Raw genomic sequence first — 25,482 nt, 5'->3', positions numbered from 1 at the left:
AATTGTTAAACCTTAAACTAAATAAAACTAAATAAAACGAAAACAAAAATTTTAATCTCTTCATAAAGGGATGAAACTTAACAAAATTTAAAAACATTTAATCTTCAAAGCCTTAAACCTTAAAGTAAACTCTTCCACGACAAATAGAAGTTAAGTTACGAGAATTAATTTTTTTTCAAAGGTTTCTATTTTTATTTTGATAATTACTTGTTATAGTATGTGGTGATGGTAAAATTAATTATAGAAACTAAAAATAGGGTGAAAGTGATTTTGTGTTAAAAGGAAAGATCATAGGTGGGTTTGTAAAATGACCGTTAAATTTAATCTAATGGTCTATATAACAAGTGTAGATTATTTTTCTTACTCCATGGGGACCAAGAGATCAGGACTCATAATTACTCATCATAATAAGTCGCACAATATATTTTTTTTTCTAATTCTACTATAATAACAAAAATTTATTGATGTAAGGACGAGATTCACGACAAAACATGCTATTATTCTATGAAATTTCATATTTCCTTTGTAAATAACTCTTTCGCACTGGAGGAAAGAAAAAAGTAGAAAATTATAACAATAAACAAGAATCACATTATCCGTGCAATTTAACATTTTGGTGCAATTTAACATTTTGGGGCTGAACTAATAAAATCCCCAACTAAATTTAGCCTATAGATTAATTAAGCTATTTGAAGCTGTGCTATTATTATACTATCATTATTTTTTATTCTTTTAGTACTTATCTTTTATTTTTATAATTAATTGTATCGGTAAATATTAAATTTGAAAAGTAGAAATAATGATATTAGTTTTATATTAAAAGGAAAGCATTTAAGTGGATTTGGAATGTGACCATTAAATTCTGTAAAAAGTGCGGAAGAAATTCTTGCTCCACGGAGAGCAAGAGATCAATACTCTCTCTCACTCTCCATATATATATATATATATATATATTATTTGACTTGGTAATCATTCAAACAGGATAAGGGTAATATTAATAAAATTCAATTAAATTTAAAAAATTGATGTGTTAACTTGTATAATATAATTTTATTATAAATAATACTAAATAAATGATTTTCTATTTCAATCTCTATCCACCCACCACCAGCTACTACAGTATCAAAACACAAAAACTTGCGACTCCAAGAGCCGACAAGTTGGCTGGCTTTTGCCTCTCTCTCACCCCCTCCGTCCGTGTTTTCATTTTTTTACCCTATATATATCCATCTGTCTATATATATATATATATCTTCCTTTTCTCCCATACGGCTGTCACAGGAAAATGGCTGTTCAATTTTAATAAAATAATGAATTATGATTTCAGCACTAGCATGATTTAGACAACTACTAGTTCAGAGTTGTTCTGACACCAAGTATATGGAAACAAAACAATCTAAATAGTTAAACTAGCATTTTTTTAAAATGGCCGACTTCTATCTCTTGAACAGACCATCAAAAAAGAATCCATGGGTCGATGATAAAAATCTTGTCCAGCCGATGGTCGGTCACGGGATGCTTATAAAGCTTATCATCAGCTCTACTCGTGATAACATAAATTATAAACTATAAATTTCAACATAGCATAAGCATGATTATTGCTTGGTCTCTCCATTAAAATCAACACAAAACAAACATATTACACTGTCTCAAAGAAAATATCTAGCTCAAAAAGGTAAATCGCTCATTCCAGGAATATATTTTTAGTATAACAACTAATAAGCTCACACTAGTTCCTGCAGAATTGCTCTGAGACTCCTTAAAAGATGCGCACAGGCTTCCCCATGGTACTCTTCAGGTACAAGCACCTCACCTATTCCAATCAACAACCAGAAAATCATAATATGGTTATTAAACCTTCAAAACCAATAAATGGCGATAACCAATACATACATACATACATAGTATAAATACATAGATACAAATATATATATATATATATATATATATAATATAACTAAAACCAATGTTGCTTTTCAAAATCTCAGACTAATTCCTCTCATAGTAAACAATGTCTATCTGCCTCCAAGGGATTAATTTATTAAGGGACCGCCACAATCAAGCACACGGTTTAAGGGAAAAAAGGACAAACATACAAGGAAAAACAAAGAATAAAAGGCAGAACAAACCAAAGTGTAACAACCACCTACTATAAGAAAATTAACAGAACTCCAAATGCATCACAATGGATAACTCTAAAGGTCATTAGAAGTTAGCAAGTACATGTCAAAATATTATAAGTTATGATTAACAGCATAATAGGAGAGTGGGGAAAAATATACTCACATTTTGCCAGTTCTTCTTCAACAATGAAACTAGAAAATTAATGCTCATTTGCACATTTTGAAAGATTTGCTTCTCTTCCATACTGCAATTTCCAACAGCAACTCCCATGCAGAGCACTTTCTTCAGTTGGAATTTTATTGTGGCCTTGGTCTCATTGACTTTAGACTCGAGAGATTCCTGGTGCGTAACTAGTGTAGGAAACTTCCCTGTAATGGCATATGAGACAGGCAAGTCAAACAAAAGCAACAGTGAGCAAACGTAGAGATTCAGAAGGCCATAGAAATAAAGTTACCTATAAATAATTATGAATCTTTTAATTAACTAGAACTTCCTGAATGGAAATTCTAAAAGTGCAAAAGCATGTATCTATGACTTGCTAAGTCAATAATTTCAGTCATATGTAGGAGTGTGTTTTGGGTTGGAGGGGGTGGGGTGGGGTGGGGGGGCGCAAGGCGCATTCCACAATCAGAAATCATTTAATTTTTATTAAACAAGTTAGTTGGAAAGAAATGGAATGTAGTCCTAGCACTGGAAATGGCTAATACCAACCTAATAAAGACCCACAACTGGTCTAGCATCAAATTTGCACCAACAAGGTACCTTTTAAAAACCCTTCTTGTTTTCTAATACTGCTTACATCATCAATCAATAGTAACAAAATCCTTGTATAGGTCAACTCCAATGAAGGAGTCTCATGACAACAAAAGAAGATACCATGATATTGGTGTACACTATTTCTATTTTCAATCTCACCAGTACAAACTTCAATTACTGCATTTGTATAAACTTAACCAATAACATAATTGAGTATTTGAAATTTTGAACAGAAAGTTGAAGAGGGGTGGGGGAGACTAAATGCATATTTTAGTCATATTGAATCTCACTAATGAAGTGGTCCGAAGGACACCATGAAATGCAACAGGCCAAAGGAGAAAATAACATGATACTATTGCAGCAATTAACGAATAAACAACAACTAATTTTACAGTCATCAAATACACTTGCCTGCCTTGTTGAGACCAGGGCCTAGAAGACGGGGAATCTGCTTAATGACAGCTTCTGATGCTAAGAAGGCATGAAACTTCTTTGCAAGTTTCTTGACCAACTTCTTGTTCTTGTTGAGCTTCTTCAGCCCTTCCACATCCATATACTCCAAACCCATCTTTTCTGCCTGAGGTTCAAACCCCAGCCCCCCAAAGAAAAGAGCAAAATTATGAAAGAAATTGCAAAAAAGTTATATCACAAGAAAACAGGAGAAACCAAACTTTGACTAGAATTTCTAAGGCAAAAGATCATGAATATTCTACACAAATGCTCCAACAAATTGAACAAGGTATCAAATTAGATCCAAGCAAAACGATGGAGCATTAGCCTTGATGTTGCAAATAGATCTAAAGTAGATAAAATTGTACTAGCATACTGCACACATGACCAAAAATAAACTTCAAGAACAGATGTAGTTAATGAGATGATATGCTGCAACGTTCATGCATATGCTCATGGATGGTAAAAGATGTTTTGGACGAATTTTTTTTTTTTTACACCTAATTTTGAATATTCTTGTAAAGAGAGCATCAGCGATTGATTTAGCAACCGGATCGCACCATAGCGTTTATTCTCATCAAATATAAAAATCTGACCAAAAACACAATTGAAATCATTTAACATGTAATTCCAATCTGTTACAAACACACCGAAGTAGATGAATTGAAAACATATTCCCAGCTCATTACTACATATAATATTCAATTTTCTCATTGCAAGTGTACTTGAGCTATATGAATGTTGAAGACCTTAAAACATGTTGCCATAAAAGGATCAATCAGTTGTGAAACATTTTTTTTTTATTTGACAACCTTACAAACTATTAAACAAATACAATTCAATCACAAAGTTGGTTATAATCAAGGAGAAATCAGATTCCCTCTTCCTAAATATTTCCTTAACCTTAATTTTGTCAGAGCATAATTACCTCTTCCACATGCTGAGCATCACCAAGCATGCAAACTTTCATCTTTGGACGAGGAATGTGAGGCAACTTCACGGAGCCACTGAAACGTTTGTCCTTCTGGGGATCGTAGTTTTTCAGCCCTATCTGGAGCTCAATGGTCTCCGTGAAGTTCCTCTTTTTTTCCTTGGCATCATTAGAAATTTGAGAAATGGCTTCCCTAAGGACATCACTTTGAAGCTTACTGTAGAAGAAAAAATAGGTTCAGAGGGATTGGGGCAAGGGGACAGATAAAACAAAATAGAAAAATGAAGATAAAAAAGAAAATAAACTAAGAAAGCAGTGCAAAAGAAATAATATAAACTACTATAAACGAGATACTTATCAAAAACAAATACAAGAAGATGTTGGAGTAGAAAACTAATAAATCATAGCTATTGACCTACAGGAAAACAGAAGGGTAAAGTTGCAAAAAAACTGTACTACAAATAACACAAACCAGCACTCTTCACAAACCAGATTAATAAGCAACGTGCGTCCAAATTTAGGATCAGTGACACAGAATATAGATCCACCTACAAATTTACACACACAGGTACAAGATAGCCATTTTCTCGATTTGGTACATAAAACCCACTACAATAAAAAATCTTTAAAATTCAAAGCTTATAGTCTCACTTATGATTAAGACGAACCCTAAACAGATTTCAATGCCATTTACACTTTCTCAAATCACAAGCACCTAACCTTCAAATGAATCAAAAGACTTAAATTGTAAACAACTGAGTTTCTGCACTTCAAAATAATTACAATATTAAACATTAATTTACAAAATAAAAAAATCCACCCCAACCTCAAAAACAGAGAAAACAAAAACAAAAACAAAAAAAATAAGCAAGATCTCAATTAACACAATCAATTTCAATTGAGAACATTTTCAGCAGAAAACCCAAAGAAACCCTAACTACAACAGGACCTGAGACTTAAAAATACCTCATTGTCGGAAGTTTACACTTCGTGCAGATTTAGGTACTGCCAACAAAAATGAAGAAATAGTAAATAATCAACATTTGATAACAGCTTAACCTATACAGTTTAAACAATACTATTCGATGTTTGTGGAACTGCTTGGTTTAGAGAGAGAGAGAGAGAGAGTACCTGAGAAGAAAACCCTAAATTTTAGTTGCGATATGCTGCTGCGTGCTTAAATATGTGTAGATCTCCGAAACCCTAATAGAGTGGTGCCACATGGGCCAGCATTGGGACTAATTACAATACACGGACTATTTTGTTTGGTGTAAAACATGGGCCAGCATTGGGCCTAATTACAATACGGACTATTGTTTAAAATTTTGGACGAATACAAATTAGGAATTGAAATGAAAGGGTTATAAAGTTTAATATATTTTTTAATATCAATTTTACTTTTATTTTTATTAAAGGTAATTAAAATATCATACGAAACTTGGGAATGAAAGGGTTATAAAGTTTAATGAATTTTTTAATATTAATTTTACTTTTATTTTTATAAAATGTAATTAAAATGTCATATGAAACCTGGGAATATTTATTTTTTTCTAATCCAATTTTAAATGACTATCCACGATTTTTATTTTTGTCTTACTTTTTTTTTTTCTTACTTATTTATTGTCTTTTAAACATGAAAAAGGTACCATCGCTTTACCAATACGACTAATTGTTAAGTGTCACTCCGTATGAGATTGAGAAAGACGTGTGCATGGCATGAGTTAAGTTTGTATTCATGTGTGAAAATCGTGGAGTATTGAGAGAGTTTAAAATTTTCTAATATATTGTAGATATTGTAAAATTTTGTAGAGTTTGATACATACATATGGTAGAAAATTCTAAAGAATATGGTAAAAAATCTAGCTATTCATGAAGGAAAATATTTATATTAATAGGTGACAAAGAATGTTATTTGTAACAGATCGATTCACCTATTAACGCAATGGTGGAATCATCAGTTAATCAAATCCAAATTTTGGTTTGAAAAAAACCGAGATCTGAATTAACAAATAATTGTAATCCATCAATTAATCAAATCTAAATTTTAGTTTGCAGTGCCGTCCAAAGTAGTTATGTGTACTACATTGCCAGCAACAACAGACATATATGTGGAAATAGTAAAAGGACTGGTTGCTGAAAGAAAATAATAATAATAATAATAATAATGTAAAGAAATAATACATTGTGTTAATGAATAATTTGAAATCTGAAAGTTAGATAAGTGATTTATGTGAGTGATAATGATATTAATTTTATGATACGGAGATGATATCAATTTTTACTTACATAAAATTAATTATATGTGCTTCGAACTCTCTATCATTATTCAAATTTAATTAATTATTTTGATTGGAGTATGATAGTCAAACTTTTATAAATGTGGACTGACATTATCAAGATGACATCAGTTCTTATTTATAAAAAAATTTAATTGGATGTGTTTGCATTGTCGAATTCTTTATCAATTTTTTTTTTTTTATATTAATTTTGCTCTTATTTTATTAAAATACAATCAAAATATAATGTTTTTATTCCTTTATCCCTTTTTATTTTAACCATATTTGTCACTTTGGTTTAGAAGATTTTCCACAATCTTTTTTATTTGTCTTTTAGTGAAAAGGTATGATAGAAAATTAATTATTTAAAAATATGATTAATTGTTTAGGTGTTCCCTTCCCGTGAGGTTGAGGAAGACTGCATGGCATGTGCACCATATAGGTAGAGTTGAATTGCTTAGTGTTCTATATTTTTTTAAAATTACGAAGTGTTGAAAGAGTTTGGAAAATTCTAAAATATTGTAGTGTATGTAAAAATTTGTAGAGTTTGATGTATATAGAGTTTTTTGGGTGAAGAATTTTAGGTATTAAATCTTAACTACCATTGACCATCAAATATCTAGTCGTTGATTAGAAAAAATATGCCTATTAACTCAAGCTCTACAAATGCGAGAGTTTTGTACAATAATTATTTGACCATGAACTTTTGGATAATATGGCGTATTACTCAAACAGACACATTATTATTTAGTATTAGTGTATATGATAGATTTGAAATTTTAGCAAAATAAATATCCAACACCACACATTATTTATTTTTATTAAGTCTTTTTGAATTTTGGACAAATTATAGACAGCACCTACGAGGTTTTCATCTTGTGCAACTAGATAGAAAGTATGCGTCATATATTGGTCAACCACTCTTGTGATTTCATTGACCTAACACAGGACTACTTTTCTTAAATGATCTATATATTTTTGGACAAAAATAACCTTACAGAAGACCAAATTGCCTATTAATTGAATTGAAATTACATCATTCCAAAAGGACAGAAATATGGAAATAATATTGATTTTTTAAGATGTAAACCTTAAAACGATCCATCAAAATGTGACAAATAAACAAATAAACATGATCTAGGATAAATATGATTTATTGAAACCTAAAATGACAAATAAACCATAACAATTAAACAGTACATTACACTCACCCACTCCCTTCCTGAATTTTCTTTTAAACAATGATTATGTGTCTTAAGATCATATAGGTAACTTTACCTTCATCTCCAAATGTCAGCTAGTCAATTTAGACTTTGTTGTTAATTGACGCATACTTCTATTTAGGTGCACGAGATGAAAATTTTGTTAGTGCTATATGTAATTTGCCCTTTAATTTTTATTTATCTATTTATTCATAATGATTAAATACACAAGTTAAGAGAAATAGATTTAATAGTCAATTACATATAACACCCAAATACACGTATAAAGAGAGTGCTAAGTAAATCTACTAGCTTTGAAGACAATACATGCAACCTCTGGAATATAGTAGGAAAGTATTTCAATTTGGTCATCGTTAATTAATAATGACTTTGAACTAAAAATTTGTGATGATTATGGATAATTAGCTATTTAATTCAATTTGGTATATAGGAATGAAATGATTATTTGGTTATAAATATGAAACGTGTAAGAATTGAATGATAATAATCATTTTAGTGTTTGGTTGAACCAATTAAAAAATTAGAATAGAATGAATTTCAATTAAATTCTCCAAAATACATTCTTAGTGAAAATTAAATTAAATTAATCAAATAACATTATTCTATAAATTTTTAAAAGAAATGAGATGGTAGTGACGATCGTGGTGGAGGTGAAAATCAATAGTGGTGTAAGTAGTAGTGTTGGAAGGTGGTGGTGGTAACAGTTGTGAGTGGAAGCAGTGGTTGTATTGGTGGAAGGGTTAGCGGTATACGTGATAATGGTGGAAGGTAGTGACGATGGCAGTGGTGTGGTGGTGGTGGAAGGCGGTACTACATAGGTGGTGTTAGTGAGGTGATGGTGGAGGTGGCAGTGGCAGTAGAAGTAAAAGATGGTGACGGTGGTAGAAGTTAGTGGCAGTGGCGGTGATGGAAGTCGGTGGTGGTGGTGGCGGTAGCCATGGAGGTGGCGGCAGCGGTGGTGTGGTAGTGGAAGACGGCGACAACAGTGGCGGTGACATTGACGGAGGTGACAATGGTGGAAGGCAACCGTGGTGTACATGGTGGGAAATGGAGGTGGTGGTGGTAGTGGTGACTGTGGTGGTGGCAATAATGGTGGTAGAAGGCAATAAAGGTGGTAGTGGTCGATGGTGATAGTGGTGGAAGGCAGTGGAGGCGGGCAGCGACGGTGTGGTGGTTGAAGGCAGCAACAATGGTGGCAATGGCAGCAACGGTGGTTGAAGGCAATGGAGGTGGTGGTGGTTGTGGTGGAAGGTAGTAGTGGGGGTCGTGGAAGATGGTGGCGGTGGTGGAAAGTGGTGGTGGCGGTGGTGGTTGGAACATGGCTTTTATTGGAAACTTCATTTATTTTTTTTAAAAATTACTTGGGAATAAAATGAACATTTCATAAGTTTAATTGTGAAATGAATTTTCATTTCGAGGAATGGATTTTCATCCAATGGAATGAGCATTTTTATAAATTTCATACCAATCAGAGAAATGGTTAGAATGAGCATTTCATTACATTCTTGCTCATCGAAAGCTCCATAAACTATACCCACTCCACCACATAGTATGATATTATCCGCTTTGGGCCTGAGCCCGCACAGTTTTGCTCTTGGGCTTCACCCCAAAAGGGGTCATATCAATTGGAGGTGACACACTTATATATAAGCACTTCACCTTTTCTCTACCCAAGCGATGTGGGACTGTGCACCCATAGCTCGCTAGTGTGGTAGCCTGACAGTGTCTCACCCACGGCACACTCGCCCACAAAGTCATCACAATCCACCCCCCTTGGAGGCCTGACGTCCTCGTCGGCACACTTCAGGCTAGGTCAGGCTCTAATACCATTTGTAATGACCCACTCCACCACATGGTATAATATTGTCCTCTCTGGACCTGAGCCCGCACGGTTTTGCTTTTGCGCTTTACCCCAAAAGGCCTCATACCAATTAGAGGTGACACACTTACATATAAGCACTTCACATTTCCTCTACTCAGGCGATGTGGGACTGTGCACCCATAACTCGCCAGTGTGGTAGCCTGACAGTGTCTCTCGCACCCGCCCACGGCACACCCGCCCACAAGGTCATCACAATTAGGAAAAATTAGCTATTTAGTTCAATCTAGAATTGGGATTGTGGAATGGTATAATGGTACTCACCGTGGTATTTTATTTTACTTAATATTTTAGAATCTTTTATTTATTTATTTATTTATTTTTATTTAATTAATCTCATGCAGGTAGATTACAAAATAATTGGAGTTGTTTGCATAAAATAAAGTTTAATATCCATTCAAATTTTTTAATTTATTGCAAAAAAATTACCTACAATTTTTAATTGGCCTGCAAACAGTCAATTTTATTTTTCTTTTTCAAATATCGGCGTAAATTGATTGGTTTATAGAAGTGTGTCGACTCTTTAAAAAAAAGTTATGAGCCGATACAAGGAAATATATTTAAGACATATATGATAGGAAGAAAGATTGAATGTACTAGTTTTTTATACTAGTTTTACTTGCCTTGCGAGAGTGAATATGCTGAATTCTGTAATTGAATCTCTCTCTCAAAATACTATTTTTTGTTTGACACTCTCAAAATACTAATAAGCAGTAATAAATGCAAGTTGATGTGGTTTTCAACCTTCAACATAACTCCACTAGGAAGGGGGCATTGGTGAAACATGATTAAAACAATCACAACATATTATGAAAGAGATACTGAAATTTTCCATGCTTTAAAATGAATAATAACCATCACCTTAGAATCCCAATAATCTGTATTTTGAAAACTAAAGGCCACATTGACCCAACAAAAAAAGTACTTATTCAAGGATGAATTAAAAATGTGGCCTTTTTGACTCCAAAAAGGAAACAAGCAAGAACCAAAAGAAGAGAGAGATTGAAATTTCATTCAGATGGCCTCTGCCCCAAAACTGTTATGTCCTCGTATCGCTTCTGCATACAACAATTGCAAAGATTGGTTAGAAATCTACCTAACAAGATTTCATGAAACGAGAACATAAACTAAAACTTTAGTTAATGCATATAATATGAGACTTGACACGAAATCTACGAAATCCAAATTCAACTTCTGCAGTTTCTTAAACTATTGGTGGCGTAGACAACCTCTTGGATCTCTCGAGGGGTTAGATATATGTCCATGTATAGGCATAGTTTTTGGGCAAAATGTCTAGTTAGATTGTAAAGGTTGAGTCACTCCAATGAGTTAGTTTGTCATCGGAGTGATGAGTTAACCGACAAAGACACTTCAAACTCTACAATCAAACACTTTCAGGCTTGGTAGTTGACATAAGAGACTTTAGGCCACGGATGGAAAATGATAGTTTAGATGGCCTAAAAAATTTCTAGTCCATCTTCGACATTGAAAGAGGACAGTTGGTATTTGATCAGAAAGCTTGTTTAAAAGGGCAAGTAAACCAGCTGAGCTTTATGCTGAATCAATCCATGAAAGGACTGATCGAGTTAAGAGTTGGACTTGCACAAGCAATTGTTAGACTGATGGAGTTCGAAGGTAGACCAATCAATATTCAACTAGTGTGAGCTGGATCAATAGAGTCAGTCTTTAGCTCTACCAGTCCAGCTTTGTCCAATGTTGATAATACATTTTATCTCCAATAAGGATTGTACTGATTCGGTCTCAGTTATAAAAAAAAGATTACAGAAAATGCAAATAAGAACAAGAGAGAGAAACGAAGAATTAGAGAGGTAAATACATGGACAATAAAATTAGTGCAAGAACTTTCCCTTGACGCCTCTTGGTTATAGCATAAGAAGAACAAACCTCTTTGCTGAGCAGTGCTCATGGTTCGGTTGTTGGGCCTGAAGTTGTGGGACTGGGATAAAGAGTTTCATACATGTGCATTCAAACATGTGTTTTTCTAGCAATTTAATGTTTTGTGTCTGAAGATGTCATTGATCCGGTGAGTGACACAGCATTTGATCTACTTGTAATTCTAATTTTCCATAGGGGGACTTGACAACTCCAAACTAGGAACCATGGTTTTCCTATCTCTGAATCTGTCATTCATCATGCACCATCCTATTCCGTCCACAATATTATCCTACATAAATGGCTATATTTCCAAATGTATTCCTGAATATTCACAGAATTTTATATTCATAGGGTTTGAAAGAGATTTTGCTCGCGCTGTCAGCTCTTCAACGCAGTACTCTCTGTTTTGATTGCATCTATATTTTGTTTTAAATATTTCAGGGAGGATATCCATAAATATGACTCCATTCAAAACACAACAATGAATACGCATAGCATCAGATGATTCAGATTAGCTGCAAATGTTGCAAAAAATCAGTGCCTCAAGAAAGTGAAATGGTTTTGTTGCTCATGAATCAAGAGGTAGCACAAGCTAGGTTATGGAACACAAGCATTAACTATGCATTTCCACAGCATTTCACAGCATCAAGAACAAAAGAACAATATAAACATTGTGGTTATTATTAACATGAAAAAATAATTCAAATCATAATGCCACCAAATAAGATCAAAATGATCTACTAATATTTAACGAAAGTAGGTTGGAAATAAATACCCCAGCATTGTTGTACTCCCAGAGCTTATGAAGTCCATAATCCACACCCTGTACCCAAAAATTCAACACCTTCACTTGATTACTCCATTCCATGGCACCACAATTACCCAACAAAGCAACGACCCAATATGCATTAACCCCAAAATCAATGTAGATCCAGTCAATCGATAATCCACTCAATTACAGGTATAAAAATAAAAATAAAAAACTAAATTTAATCAACAATTGAGAATAAAAGAATGTGTTCATTGACAAGGAACCCCGGATCCTCTACTATGCCATTTCAAACTAAATCCTTTGTTATTACATTGTTTATGCAACAATTTTTTCATGTATCCATTGCACACACACCATGGAAGAAAGAAGAAAATCCCTACGGCCAGTTCGGAACGTACTTTACAAAAATGTTAGAATATTTGCTAAATCTCCCAACTTTTTTTGAAAGGTGCATCCCAAAACTGGTCTTCAAGTACCAAAGCACATGTTTCTTTTTACAGGAGGGGATCTGGATTCCTTAAATATATCTCAAAAACCGAAATGTTGTCATAAAAACTCCTTGTAAAACATTTGCAACCAGATTAAATAAAGAAAGAACAATAATGCAACAAAAGGATTCCAGAGAACTCAAATGTATAATCTATATATATATATATATATATATATATATATATACAGAAATGTATTGTGTGAAGGCGCATAGTGTATGAAAAGTAAGGGATGGAAGGGTAACCCGTTCGCCGAGGAAAGCGCCGGCGATGACGAAAGTGGCGTAGATGGAGGTCCGGCGCATAATAACTTTGTAGAGACCTTCAAGTATACCTCCTCCGCTTCTTCGACCGGTAGAATCCATCGCTTTCTTTGTTTGGGCAGATTGATTGATGACTGTTTTATTACCATCCCCGTTTTAGGGTATTTATTTAGGTTCAATGTTTTGAAATCTGGTCTGGCTAATCGATCTCATAAAGTGGGCGGATTGGTTCGTTCCGGCTCAAGTTTGTTAACTGGTCCAATCATGGGAAAATAATTTGCAGTTTGATTCGGATCAAGCCCAACACTAAAAAGATGTCTACGAGCCAACTTATCATGAGCATACACTTTTCGGGGTCACGTAATTGGTCCCTTCTCCATGATCTGCCAACCAAAAAAAAAATAATAAATAAATAAATAATTATTATTTAATTAAAAATATAAAATGATACTATGATGAAATATCGAAAATGTTAATGGTCATTTTCTGTCAATTTAAGTACAATTAACTGGACTGATTGTATCTTAATTGCAGATATCACAAGTATATTAGTCTTATTAGATGCAAAACACTGATCTTGACTTATTCGGATTTGCATAACAGATGGATCGGAATTAATTTTTTTTTTTTTTTTAGGGAAATTAGAAAATTTATTAAATAATAGATAATACTTGCTTACTCACACGTGAGTAGATATTTGAAAAATATAGAGGGTGATCAGAAATATTTGCTTTCTTATAAACAATACAATCAATACTTGCTTACTCACCTGTGAGTTGGTGATGTTGTCCAATCACAAATGTACATAGTCTGTAATTATAAAAACAAGAAATTAATAAATAAGGAAAACATTTTTAAAAAAAATAAATTCAATCACCTATGTGTTTTGCTTATTTATTACTTTCACCATTTTGTAATTACGGGAAATGTGTGAATTTATGATTGGACATCAGCTTTCAATAGAGATCACGTACCTATTCGCATTGGACAACATCAATAGTAAGGTCACCTACGGCGAGTAGGCGACTATTATCCTTTTTTTATTATTTTATTTATTACATTCTAAATTTTGTAATTATAAATAATGTGTAAATTTGTGATTTGACAACATCAACCTTAATAAAGATCACCTACTTCCACCAATAAATAGACAAATATTATCCATAAATAATTATTGTATTATATCGCAAGAAAAACAATAATGCATATAAATGAGAAAAGAATGGTTGTTTGATAACGGTAGGCATTGTTTTTTTGTCACCCAAGCTATTTAGTTGTTTTATTTCTTTGTACCAATTAAACTAATTTTTCCTTTTTAAATTTCAATAAATAAAAGATAAATGATAGAAATAGAAATAGACAATAGTTCAAGTTTGTATTAGGTTCTTACGTAATATTTTATGTCGTTGGCATAAAATTGGTTAAAGAGTAATGAACGCTCTTTATACATATTAATCGTTAATCGGTTTATCTACCCCACGCATGTACTAAGCACCCACACATTTATTTTACCTTTATAATCACCCGTTAGAATTAAATTAGGAGAAGTTGTCTCTCTATTTCAAAGTTTGAAACATACACAGTGTAGTGATACTTACACTGAATCATTTACAGTGACTTGTCTAACTTAATAATTTTTAATTAATTATTTATATCAAATACAAGTAAAATGTTTCACTTCTTTATTTATTATATAATTGATCAATTAAAAGAATACGTCTATCAATTTAGTGCACGTATTCAGTACAAGAATCATTTTCTATATAAATATCATTATCATTCTTTTTTCTTTTTCTTTTTCTTTTTTTTTTTTTTTATTTTTCTTTTTTTTTTTAAATTGAGATAGAATCAGCAATGCGAATTCTCTTTCTTTATTTTTTGCCTATCATAAATACATATACATATTTATATAATTATTGTGTGCAATGTTTTGGGGAATTGAAATTCTATTTTCAACACAAATGATCAAATCAAGTAATTAAGACTTTATCCCCAAACAAATCAGCAGGTATGGGGCATTCTACAATCAACACTACTCAATGAAGTACAAATGAATTAAAAATTAGGGCACTAACTCACTTAATAAAAAAATGAATCATCTGATTGATCATGTGAAGCCATGGATGTGGAATATTACTTCTACAAAAACCCATCTTTATTACAGTTATATTTTTTAGACCCCCTATATTGTATATCGAAACATTTTTTTTATTTATATGTAAATTGCTAAACTGTTCGAAAAAGAAAAAAAATCTTCAACAGCACATATGTTATATTTTCTTTCCAAATGGAAGGATAAGAACAAGAACACATTTAAGCAAGGTCAACAATTCATATTTTACAAAACCCCTTTCAAAGAAATTATAATTATAATTATAATTATTATGTTATTAATTATAATTATAATTCCAGGATGTTTGTGACTGTTAGATGCATATATATAGTTTCTAATTAAGAAATATATATTTCAGTTTTGTGATGATCAATGAATCCCCAACAATTAAAGTTCAAGTGATCAAAAGTACAATTAAATCCTAGCAATTGTACAAGTTTCAATATGAAATCCTAGCAATTGTACAAGTTTCAATATGAGGTGAAATAAATTCTAATTCCTTTTCATTTACTGGTCTCTCCTTTAAATTATAAAACCCAATATAATAATTGAACGTGTCTAGTAGAGATCGAGTACCAACCAAGAAAGAGATCACAATCCATTCAACCAATACATGATAAAAACAAACAACAATAATTATAAGTTAATACATAACATGCAAAATAATAAAATTAAGTGTCAGAAATTAAGGACTAATTCACAATATATATATATATATATATATATATATATATATAAGTCCATGCATGATATTATTATTATATAAGATAAATCAAAGCCAAAAGGAGGAAGCTTTTGCTTGCTGGCTAGTTTGTTCAAAAGATTCAAAACCTCTCTCCATAGTACTCTATGGTAGTGAATCCTCTCGACCTTGCTCTTCTTCCTTCTCCGACCAGTGCTTCGCGAGCCGACATAAGTCCACTTGGCGCCAACAGCTCATTGAAGGAAGAATAATCAATCCATTCCTTCATAACCTCCTCTTGACCCCATTTATCTGGTATCAGAACCCATCCCGCGACGTCGCTCCTATGCTTCTTCAGTCTCTCACGTCCACAGTCTTGCACCGGTGCCTCAGCCTCAGCCACAGCCACAGCCACAGCCACATTCGCCGTATTTGAAGACGTAGCTTCGAGTTGAAGTGAACGATCAGGATTATATTGAAGGGTGTTGTTTGGATCCAAAGAAATTGCAGGAATAATGGAGTTTGTATGTGTGTTGTTGTTGGGTTGTGGATTCATGAATGATAAGTGGTTGTTCATGCCTGTACTGCAAGAATATGAGGTTGATCTTGTAGGGCTTGTTGTGTGTTGTGGGTGTGATACCTAATTTCATGAGTGGAAATGTGTGTGTATATATAGCAACCAAAGAGAAATGGGTGGGGAGTAGTAGTACACGTTATGGTGTTCTTTTGTATGGTATGTGACTTTTCTACGTGTCTTGCTCTTTTTCTATTAGAATTTTGTAAGATCTACGTTCACGAGATTGGTTCATAATAAATAAATAAATAAATGAACCATACTCATATTCACGAGTCAAACCGAATCCAACAGATCTAACTCCATTCTATAATTTTGGAATTTCTCATATCCATATATATTCTTATTAATAAAGTAAGGAAAACCAAAATTTTAATATATATATATATACATATGATTATCCTATGCATTGTGATGTGATGAATGATAAATTATATTCTATACAAATAAAAATTATGATTATTTGTATTATATAATTATTCAACAAGGCTTTGTTATCTAATAGGGTAAAGTAAATTTATAAATAATGCCTGTATTTTTGGTTTAACAATTTAATTTGGTTCAATTATTTCCAACTGCTTTAAAAGGTTTGGTGTGCGATACAGATAGAGAAAGCAGAGAAGTCAAAGGAATTGAATTTTGGGATATAGAGGAATAGTAAATTAACATGCAGAAAATGATTTTTTGGAAGGAGAGATGTGGACTAGTGTTAATTGAAATGAGATATTTTTTTTGGAATTGTTGATGCTGTTTACCCAATTTGTTCTTGAATTGTGTGCACATGTTATTACGCTCAATCCATGAATGGACCACAGTGATAGGGGGAACTTATTTTGTGTTTTCCTTTCTTTTTTTTTTTTTACTACAAAACAGAACCTCGTTTAGGTGAAGAAAGAGATTATTTTGAAAATGTTTTTTTTTTTTAACTTAATTTTTAAAAATAATATTCGAAAAACCAATCAACTAACTTTCAGAATTTGTCTGTCTGTCTAAAAAATAAAAATAATTTGAAAGACTTTTTTAAAAAGGTGAACTATACTGACAAAACACACACGAGAACAAAAATTGACTTTGAGCATGAAAAGCCAACGCCCTTATATTAAGTCGCACTTTTTACAAGAAAATAACAAAATTATCATTTTATAATATTTATTCAACAAGTCTGCCAAAAATTAAAAAGTAGGGATGTTGTGAGCGGGTGGGAACAATCTACTCATATATAATTTGTACATGTACAATTTGGCAGTATTGGGTCAAAAAGTGAACCAAATAAGCCAAGTTTCTTCTCATGCTCTTGCTTCTCGGAATATTTCTATCAGCTTTTGCAGATCATATTGAAAAACTATATCACAAGCTAATGAAAGTGACCAAAACAAGAATAAGAAAAAAAATGAAAGGGGACCCAACTCTGCATCCAAAGCCTAAAAAAAAGGTTACTACATGCACAAGTGTAAAACTGTAAATGTACATGTGTTAGTCACGCACCCATATGCGTACAGCCATGCGACATGTTGTCAATACAGATCTCAATACTGTAAACCTAAAAAAAAAAAAAATACTTCATCTTTCAATGGTACACAGATTCAACAAACACCTTCCAATCTGTCTTCTCTCAACTTCAGTTCTCATTCAAGAGGGGAAAACTTACACTTGCTCTCCCTCCGAGAGGAAAATGGGAAAATTTTGCTCTGGATTATGCTTCATGATTTTTTTTTGGTTGAAGACGATCCAGATAAGCTGAAGAACTGATCACACCGAGCATTATTCGTTCTTAACAGCACGATAAATGTGGTGAACAAACATGAGGGAAGCACGAAAACTGATTGTACCAAGCATCAGGAAGAATGCATAGCACATGCAAGCATTGTAGCCGAAAAAGAATGATAGCTGCATGAAACCCCTCATATTTGATTTGGCATAGAAATAGATGCAATAACCAAACATAAAAATAGCAGTCGAACCCCCACGAAAAACACATCTGCAACAAATAAGCAAATAATTTAATCAGTAAGGCAATTCAAAGCAATAAAAAAAGAAAAAAATAATTGAGTCTCCTTTGATGGATTATAGCTCCATGAAGCTGCCAAAATTTGATTATAAAGTAGCAATAAAAATTAAAAATGAGATGTCAAAGATTTACCAGGGCATCAACTAATTGGAATTTTTGTATAAATCAAAGGTCAAATCAGTGAAAAAATTTCAAGCACCAAAAGTTTTGATATAACGAAAAATAAAAAAGAAGACTGTTTAGTGAACAGGGAAGTAGATGCAGGAAATGCTACCAACACTGGAAGTACGAGTGACATTGCAGTTGTCTGAAGTAAAACATTGATCAAGTTGGTTAGGTCTGATTTAGGGAATACCAGATGCAAGACTTGATTTTTGAAAAACTCAAGAGTGCTGGAGCTTTCACATCACACTAAGGTTGTCAACATTTTTTTTTTTTTTTTTCCAGCTCGACAATTTTTAGTTGCTACATGTTTGATGTCAAAAAGTGAAATGAATCGATGTCTCCAACATGACTTTCAAGAGATTTGACCAAAAGGCCAATTGCATTTTCAACAGTACTTCACTCATAAATGACGTAACCTTTAATTCTCCAAGATTTTAGGAAATGGCTCTATTTTGTTTATTTTGGGAGGCCACTTCGCAGGAATTAAAATCCATTTCTCCCATTCATATCCTATCCTCCAAGTGTTCCCCTAACAGATCAAACCGAATCCACAATTGTGACGATGCATGCCCCACCCAATAGGATTATCCTCTTAACACTACAAACATGTTCCAGATTTCAGCTTTCCTAAATCAAAGTAGTAGGCACATTAAAACAATATTTTCCATACTGAAAATGAAAGAAAATAACTTCCATTCTTTTAAACAGGAAAGCCTCAGAAAATTTCTGGAATCAATCCCATATCCATCTTTACAAAATTACAAACATGGCCAAAATTCAGGACCCTGCCCAAATTTTAAACATTGATGCCGCCATTATTGGAAAACTACAAAGGGTTGTAGCCTAGTGGTACTTCCTCAACTTCCAAAGTAGAAGGTCGAGGGTTCAACTCCCCATAGAGGCAAAGTGGTGTGTGAGTTTCTAGCCAAGCCAAGGTAAAATAAATACAATATTATTGGAAAACTAAACTTGGTCAAAGATTTAGAAGAAAAAACTGCCCAAGGATGACAAAACACCCTACAAGGTGGCAAGGACCAAGGAGCATCAGGAATGAATGAAACAAGTACATAAAACAAACATATAAGACGTGGTGAATCTGGTGATTGCTAAGCTAATGAATGAAAGACATACATAGAAAGAGACATATAAGATGTAATTGCTAAGCTAAGTGAGAGAACATACCTCCACCACCATTCATGGTCTTCCACCACAAGTTGCATGTATGTCAAACCAAGACTCAAGATTGCAGTGAGTATGATGAGGATGATGAATGTGATAAACAGAATGCTGGAAAAAGTGTAGATTTTGTAGCCCCACAAGCTTGCATACAAGTGGTGTAATTCAAGGACAATTGCACTAAAAGGTAAAAGACCCCCGAGAAACATTTGAGCAGGTGTTTTCCTGTACCAAGATAAAGGTGGAATCTCTCTTGGGCATCTTTTTGTTACAGAAGGTGCTTGAAATTCAGACCTAAAATGGAATCCAATCACCCCACCAAGGGCAAGCAATGGGACGCTAACAAGTGTATATACAAAAAAAACCACTACTATGGTGCCAAATGGAAGTGCCGCCGTGGCCCCATAAGATATGGCAACTGTATTAAGGATAGACACAGTTAAAAACAATGGACCAAGGTAGAGAATCCCACTCAGAAGAACACTTCTTTCCTGGAAGAGTTAACAAAGCTACCATTACTGTGACTGTAAGGAAATTAAAAGGTAAGAAAATGAAGAAAAATATAAAACATAATACCATAGAATTCATAGACATTACCCATCCAGTTTCAGAAAATTGATTGTAGAAAGAAGCAGAACTGTAGCCGGCAACTGCAGATGTAAGAGTATAGATCACGACAAAAGAACTACACAGAGCTCCGCGATTGTAGGGATATAGAACACCAACAAAGGCCATGACAAATAAAAAGCAAACCCTGAGGAGAAAGTAAGAAAATTATCACATAGAGAAAAGTAAAAACCAGTCACTAATTAAATCAAAATGGGGAGTTATGGCTTTGCTTATTGGTTTCAGAGACTAAAGATAAAGGTTTGGGTAACTTTTATGGGGAGGGTGAGGCCTATATTTAATTTACTAATAGATAGATCTCAGTGCCCATGGAAGTACTACAATATGTTCCATGAAATCTTGGATATCGCTCAGGCATCATTGCCTCCATATTTTGGGCTCAAAGGTCAGCTAATGAGGAGGCATAGGCAGCTACTACTATCATTTTTCTGTATCCATCTTGTTTCTGATTATGGACTCATTGTACTCCTTGTAATCTCTTTATCTCATCTTTATCAATAAGTTTTTGTTTCTTACTTAAAAGGTAATTCAACACGCAGATGAATATAATTGGGTCACAAAAAATGCTTCTAAGAATGACACAACTAAGAATCTGATTTGCTTAGTTATCACCTAACTAGTAACGCAGAAAATGTGTCATTTTTGGGAGAAACATATCTAACAGGCAAAAAGATCTAGAATTAACATTGAATAAATAAAGGAGAAGGCTATATACTCACCAAAAAATATATATATAATAAATAAATTTACATAGAAAGCGGTACATCGAGAAAGACGACTCAAAATGGAATTTAACGTACTAAAAAACCTCAAGGTTTGCTGATGGATCTATTATGGACAAGAACACGAGGTAGTTGACATTTAGTACTAGATGTGCCCTGAGAATGACTAAATCCAAACTTAATCTATGCAGGCCAGTTCCCACACCACCACAGCATCCATTCTTGGAAAACAACCACCTGAGATGGATGCTAGAAGTAAATAAAAAAATTACTTTTGACATCACCTTAAGTGTGGGAATCAAGGGACTAATTGTTTTGACAACGAAGAGTGCAGTTCCCAAAGAGGATAAAACCCTGCTAAAATGTCTCATCACAGAAGAATAAATATGGCACTGCATGAACGATTATTATAGATTTTACAGCTATTATACAAGTAGCAACTGAATTAAAATATTAGCTTTTGGAGTAGCTTACACGGTCAACAATTGGGTACCAGTTCCCAGAGCAGCACAAAATAAGGGCATTTGCGAAGGACATCTGAACACGTCACTGTGAATGTATTTCCAACCAACCTCCTTATCTTCTTCTTCATCTCCAATAGAACCCCTGCAGTACAAAAATAAAAGAACATGCAAACAAAATGAAATAACCCGCCTTAGAATTAACTTGAATTGGTAATAGGCTAAAAGTATGTGTAATACTAATAGTAGTAGAAGTAGTAAAAGTGATGCATTACTTTCTCAGATCATTCTTGAGATGCCGCATAAAAAGCATAATAAGCAATCCCATCAAAAGCATAATGATCACAATTGAATTAATAAAAGAGAACCAATGAATTTGTCGGCGAGCTGGAAGTAATGCAGCCCTTGCATATTTGTCCATTCTGTTCTCCAACCTAGTGGAGGTTGCATTCCAGAAAACCGAGTAGGTGAACTTTACATTGGTCTCAACATCTTCTGTTATATCCACCACATGACTTGGGTCACTAAAAGCACGTATTTCTATGACTTGGTTGCCATTGTAAAGAGCATCAAACTGCACATGATTGAATAGATAGAACTTAGATCCTTTTCCATCAAGGGTCCAACTCTCTTCTTCAACTTTCCCAATGAACCCCCACACTGGAAGATCATCATAGTACATCTGGAAACAAAAGTCATCAATGACAGCATCCCTGAACTTTGCAACTTCATATCCTTTAAGCTGCTTCTTGCACAGAATCTCCTCAGTTTTGTCCTCCCGGAATTTCAAGTCATATAAAGCAACAGTCAATCGATCACCATTTAGAACTTCTCCAAGAGATTCCTTTTTTTCAACTATCTGATCTGCAAAATATAAGTAAATACTAATCCAGTTACTCAATTGCTCTGCAATAATAATAGACGAGGTTAATCCACCTAGCCAATGGCATGAACATACTAAATAAATTCTCTGCATTACAGGGTGCAGCATGAACATAACAGCGCCAATTGAAAAATCTATAATTGTTCACTTAGTTCTCTTAACTTTTGTAGGAATCCAAATTATCCTTTGTGATTCTATTACAAGCTCATCAAAGTGGATAACAACCAGAATTCAATTGGTGAAAAAATTAGATGCTGACTTGAGTGTGTGTTCAGACTTTGCAGCAATCGTGCTTACCCAGTATCTAACACTCAAACCAAATTATTGAATGATAAAAACTTCTCAACTGATCTTCTTCCAATAAATATTAGACAAGCAAATTGTTGCTGTGAGTACCACCAAAGGTTGTAGCCTAGTGGTATTTCCTCTAGCTCCCAAATTTGAAGGCAAGGCTTTGAGTCCTCATAGGGGCAAATGGGGGTGTGAGTTTCTTTTCAAGGAAAAAAAATTGTTGCTATAAGCCTAAATGCTAACCTGGGCGGCAGAATGGCAGATCATAGTATTGGTAAGTTTCACTGCAAGAGAATAACAATTAAGGAGCATTAAAATTAAAAATGATGCAAGGATGCTCGTAAAACATCATATTCAAGACAAAACTGAAGCTATTTGATTCAATTAAATCAAATTCTACATGAATTTTACTTTAAAAATTTTAAAAAAAATTCAGCAATGCGTGTAAAGAAGCACTCTCCTACAAACTCTGACACCAAGATGGATGTGTTATAGCAATTACGAGTGTTTTCACACGGATTATTATTGATTTTTTTATAGCTAGCTATATGATATATGGACTTTTAGGGTTTACAAAGGTGCATGAAAAGGGCATGGGTTTCAGCTTTCAAGGTTGTAATCATCAACTTCTTGAGTACACAAGCACAAGCTTGTCCCATGACATATTGACGGACAAACACTTACTTCACATTCCCACTCTTCCTGGTGGTGCTGATCATTGTTAGTAGACCCCCTCTGGTAGAGTGAAAGTAGAGATCAATCCCTTTATTTACAAAACACATTATAGTCCGTGTCCAAGAAAAACCCCTAAATTTAGACCAACATTACAATATATATATATATATATATATATATAAATTCACATTTGGAATATTGCAATGCAGAAGTTTAATGCCTCTTAAAAATCACTACCCACTCATTTATGGAAATTGGACAGATAACAGCCAAACTAAAATCAAGCATTCTCTTTCAATTCTTATTTATCTACAAACAGTAATACTATTATTTCAATTCTTATCTCAAAATTTACGTGTAGAGTAGAAAATTCATTGCCTCTTAACAATCAGTACCCAATTATGGAAATGAATCGGTCAAAGCCAAATTGAATCAAGCATTTGCTTCAATTCTTACTAATGTACAAACAATGATAATAGAAATTTCAGGATAAACATTATACCAAATGTGTTTTTGTAAATGACTGAAGAATCAGAGTTAAAAATTGAGAGAATGGAATACCTGGGATTATTCAATGGGCCCACTTTGTTGACGAATAAAGGGACGCGATCTCCCACATTGTATCGATGATCGCTCGCTGAAGCGGTGGTACAGCTAACTGAGAAACCTAGGGTTGTTAGAAGCACCAAAATGAGATTGATTTCAAGGGTTTCAGACATAGATGCTTTCATATAGACCGAGAGTGTTGAAGACGTTGGAGGGAAATCCAGCAGAAGGGTTAAGATGAAATGGAAAAATGGGCTTAGAATCCGAGTCACGACCGCGCTTCTTAAACTCTACGAGTCAACCAGGTTGAGTCGCTTGTCCATCTCTATTACAGTTTGACTTCTTGAAATGGGGTTTTCTCACGGGTCTAATCCAATATCAAAGGGCTGTTTGCAACCACTTCCTTTTTGTGTTTTTCATTTTAATCCGAAACACAGTTTTTGTTAAGCTGCGAGTTGAATAGTAAAAACATAAAAATATGTTATGTTATAATGTTCAAGATTGAAAAACAAAATATTTAATTTTAAAAAGGCCACCAAATTTATTTTCCTTTTTTTAGTATAGTTCACCTCTATAGTGTTCTTGGGCAAAAATATTAGGAATCTCCAATTTCTTGTTTCTGATTTAGGAATCATCAATTTCTTATTCATGATTTGGACCTCTTTTCGGCAACAAATGTGATACCATTCAAATAGGGTTGTAAGAGTTATGCTTTGATATGAAACTTTGATATGAAAAATATTCTTTGTATTTTTGTAAGAGTTATGCTTTTCAATAGTTATGCTTGATTATGGCTTTATTGTAAATTGATCATTGTTTTGTGAATTGATATAGTCAATTCTGTAATAGTCTAGAAGCATGCTTTTGGATTGCCACTAAAATTAAGAACTGCCCGGAGCATTTCCCTTTCCTGGTTAATTAATTGAACCATGGATATCATCATAAAAGGCCATTGTTGTATCTATTCATTACTAAATTATTAGTGCTTTCTATTTCAATTTTCAAAGTATTGATTTTAGTTTCATAAGCTATTTCTTAGTTGATAAACCAGTACTAGGATCAATGCCTGTTTTAATTGGCTGGCTTCATTAAGCATAATATAAAAATTTGTTCCGAGAGGTAAGGACTTATTAGGTCCAACCGTCCTACACTCACTTTATCTATCTTTTAGCGTATAATGCTCTCTTCTGGTTTTATTTGACTCCTTATAGGTTGGATAAGATGTTGTGGCTACTTTGGTAACTATTGTTTTCTTTTTATATGAATATTGTCTGTCAGGATGATTCACAGTTTGTTGCTGGTGATCTGGTCAGCTTCCTTGGTATTTTGCTTGGTGGCTTACATTTTAAACTTGACCCCCTTAACTTGTTTGATTAATGCAGGTGAACGATACAATTGGAACATTAGCAGGAGGCAGAAACTACAACCAGGCTATCATTGCTGTTTTGATTTTGGGTACAGGAACGATACAATTGGAACATGCAATTCCCAAATGGCACGG

At 33.6% G+C, this 25,482-nt stretch overlaps 5 protein-coding genes across 5 annotated transcripts; all 5 read right to left on the bottom strand.

Moving 5' to 3' along the window:
• Positions 1–1,581: 1,581 nt before the first annotated feature.
• On the bottom strand, positions 1,582–5,456 carry LOC132270462 (large ribosomal subunit protein uL1). The gene is made up of 6 exons (XM_059771640.1): positions 5,393–5,456; positions 5,228–5,266; positions 4,259–4,478; positions 3,292–3,457; positions 2,287–2,492; positions 1,582–1,813 (listed from the first exon to the last, which is right to left on the bottom strand). Exons 2-6 carry the CDS (start codon positions 5,230–5,232, stop codon positions 1,760–1,762), a joined length of 651 nt encoding a protein of 216 aa, XP_059627623.1. The 5' UTR covers positions 5,233–5,266; positions 5,393–5,456; the 3' UTR covers positions 1,582–1,759.
• A 3,192-nt stretch (positions 5,457–8,648) lies between these two features.
• On the bottom strand, positions 8,649–9,080 carry LOC132269804 (probable pectinesterase 15). The gene has a single exon (XM_059771046.1). The coding sequence runs from the start codon at positions 9,078–9,080 to the stop codon at positions 8,649–8,651; it is 432 nt and encodes a 143-aa protein (XP_059627029.1).
• A 1,374-nt stretch (positions 9,081–10,454) lies between these two features.
• On the bottom strand, positions 10,455–15,599 carry LOC132270460 (cytochrome b-c1 complex subunit 9-like). Its single transcript, XM_059771638.1, has 4 exons — positions 13,828–15,599; positions 13,041–13,441; positions 12,311–12,358; positions 10,455–10,697 (listed from the first exon to the last, which is right to left on the bottom strand). The coding sequence occupies exons 2-4, from the start codon at positions 13,158–13,160 to the stop codon at positions 10,650–10,652; spliced, it is 216 nt and encodes a 71-aa protein (XP_059627621.1). The 5' UTR covers positions 13,161–13,441; positions 13,828–15,599; the 3' UTR covers positions 10,455–10,649.
• A 396-nt stretch (positions 15,600–15,995) lies between these two features.
• LOC132269803 (protein BIC1-like) lies at positions 15,996–16,430 on the bottom strand. Its single transcript, XM_059771045.1, has one exon. The coding sequence runs from the start codon at positions 16,428–16,430 to the stop codon at positions 15,996–15,998; it is 435 nt and encodes a 144-aa protein (XP_059627028.1).
• Positions 16,431–17,813: 1,383 nt separating this feature from the next.
• LOC132270458 (transmembrane 9 superfamily member 5) lies at positions 17,814–24,382 on the bottom strand. The gene is made up of 7 exons (XM_059771636.1): positions 23,997–24,382; positions 23,004–23,044; positions 21,862–22,450; positions 21,600–21,731; positions 20,374–20,530; positions 19,783–20,267; positions 17,814–18,405 (listed from the first exon to the last, which is right to left on the bottom strand). The coding sequence occupies exons 1-7, from the start codon at positions 24,164–24,166 to the stop codon at positions 18,189–18,191; spliced, it is 1,791 nt and encodes a 596-aa protein (XP_059627619.1). The 5' UTR covers positions 24,167–24,382; the 3' UTR covers positions 17,814–18,188.
• Positions 24,383–25,482: the final 1,100 nt, after the last annotated feature.

This window comes from Cornus florida, unplaced genomic scaffold (assembly GCF_030987335.1).
Source record: "Cornus florida cultivar Cherokee Brave unplaced genomic scaffold, ASM3098733v1 CherokeeBrave_3.0.0_Hap2_Chr08, whole genome shotgun sequence".
NCBI lineage: Eukaryota > Viridiplantae > Streptophyta > Magnoliopsida > Cornales > Cornaceae > Cornus > Cornus florida.
The sequence above is the reverse complement of the archived record's forward strand: the minus strand, read 5'-3'. Positions and strand labels throughout refer to the sequence as shown.

Bases quoted from the DNA above. Each gene is read 5' to 3' on its own strand.
- LOC132270462 (XM_059771640.1), bottom strand. The intron at 2,493-3,291 runs GCAAGTGTATTT...ATGCCATTACAG, and splicing joins CCCTGGTCTCAACAAGGCAG to GGAAGTTTCCTACACTAGTT. The intron at 1,814-2,286 runs GTGAGTATATTT...TGATTGGAATAG, and splicing joins TGAAGAAGAACTGGCAAAAT to GTGAGGTGCTTGTACCTGAA.
- LOC132269804 (XM_059771046.1), bottom strand. From the start codon at position 9,080: ATGTTCCAACCACCACCGCCACCACCACTTTCCACCACCGCCACCATC.
- LOC132270460 (XM_059771638.1), bottom strand. From the start codon at position 13,160: ATGGATTCTACCGGTCGAAGAAGCGGAGGAGGTATACTTGAAGGTCTC. The intron at 12,359-13,040 runs GTTACCCTTCCA...TTTTGGGTACAG, and splicing joins GCGCTTTCCTCGGCGAACGG to GGTGTGGATTATGGACTTCA. The intron at 10,698-12,310 runs GTATTTATTTCC...TGTTGTATGCAG, and splicing joins GGGAGTACAACAATGCTGGG to AAGCGATACGAGGACATAAC.
- LOC132269803 (XM_059771045.1), bottom strand. From the start codon at position 16,430: ATGAACAACCACTTATCATTCATGAATCCACAACCCAACAACAACACA.
- LOC132270458 (XM_059771636.1), bottom strand. From the start codon at position 24,166: ATGAAAGCATCTATGTCTGAAACCCTTGAAATCAATCTCATTTTGGTG. The intron at 21,732-21,861 runs GTAATGCATCAC...TTTGTACTGCAG, and splicing joins CTCAAGAATGATCTGAGAAA to GGGTTCTATTGGAGATGAAG. The intron at 18,406-19,782 runs GTATGTTCTCTC...TATTTGTTGCAG, and splicing joins GACCATGAATGGTGGTGGAG to ATGTGTTTTTCGTGGGGGTT.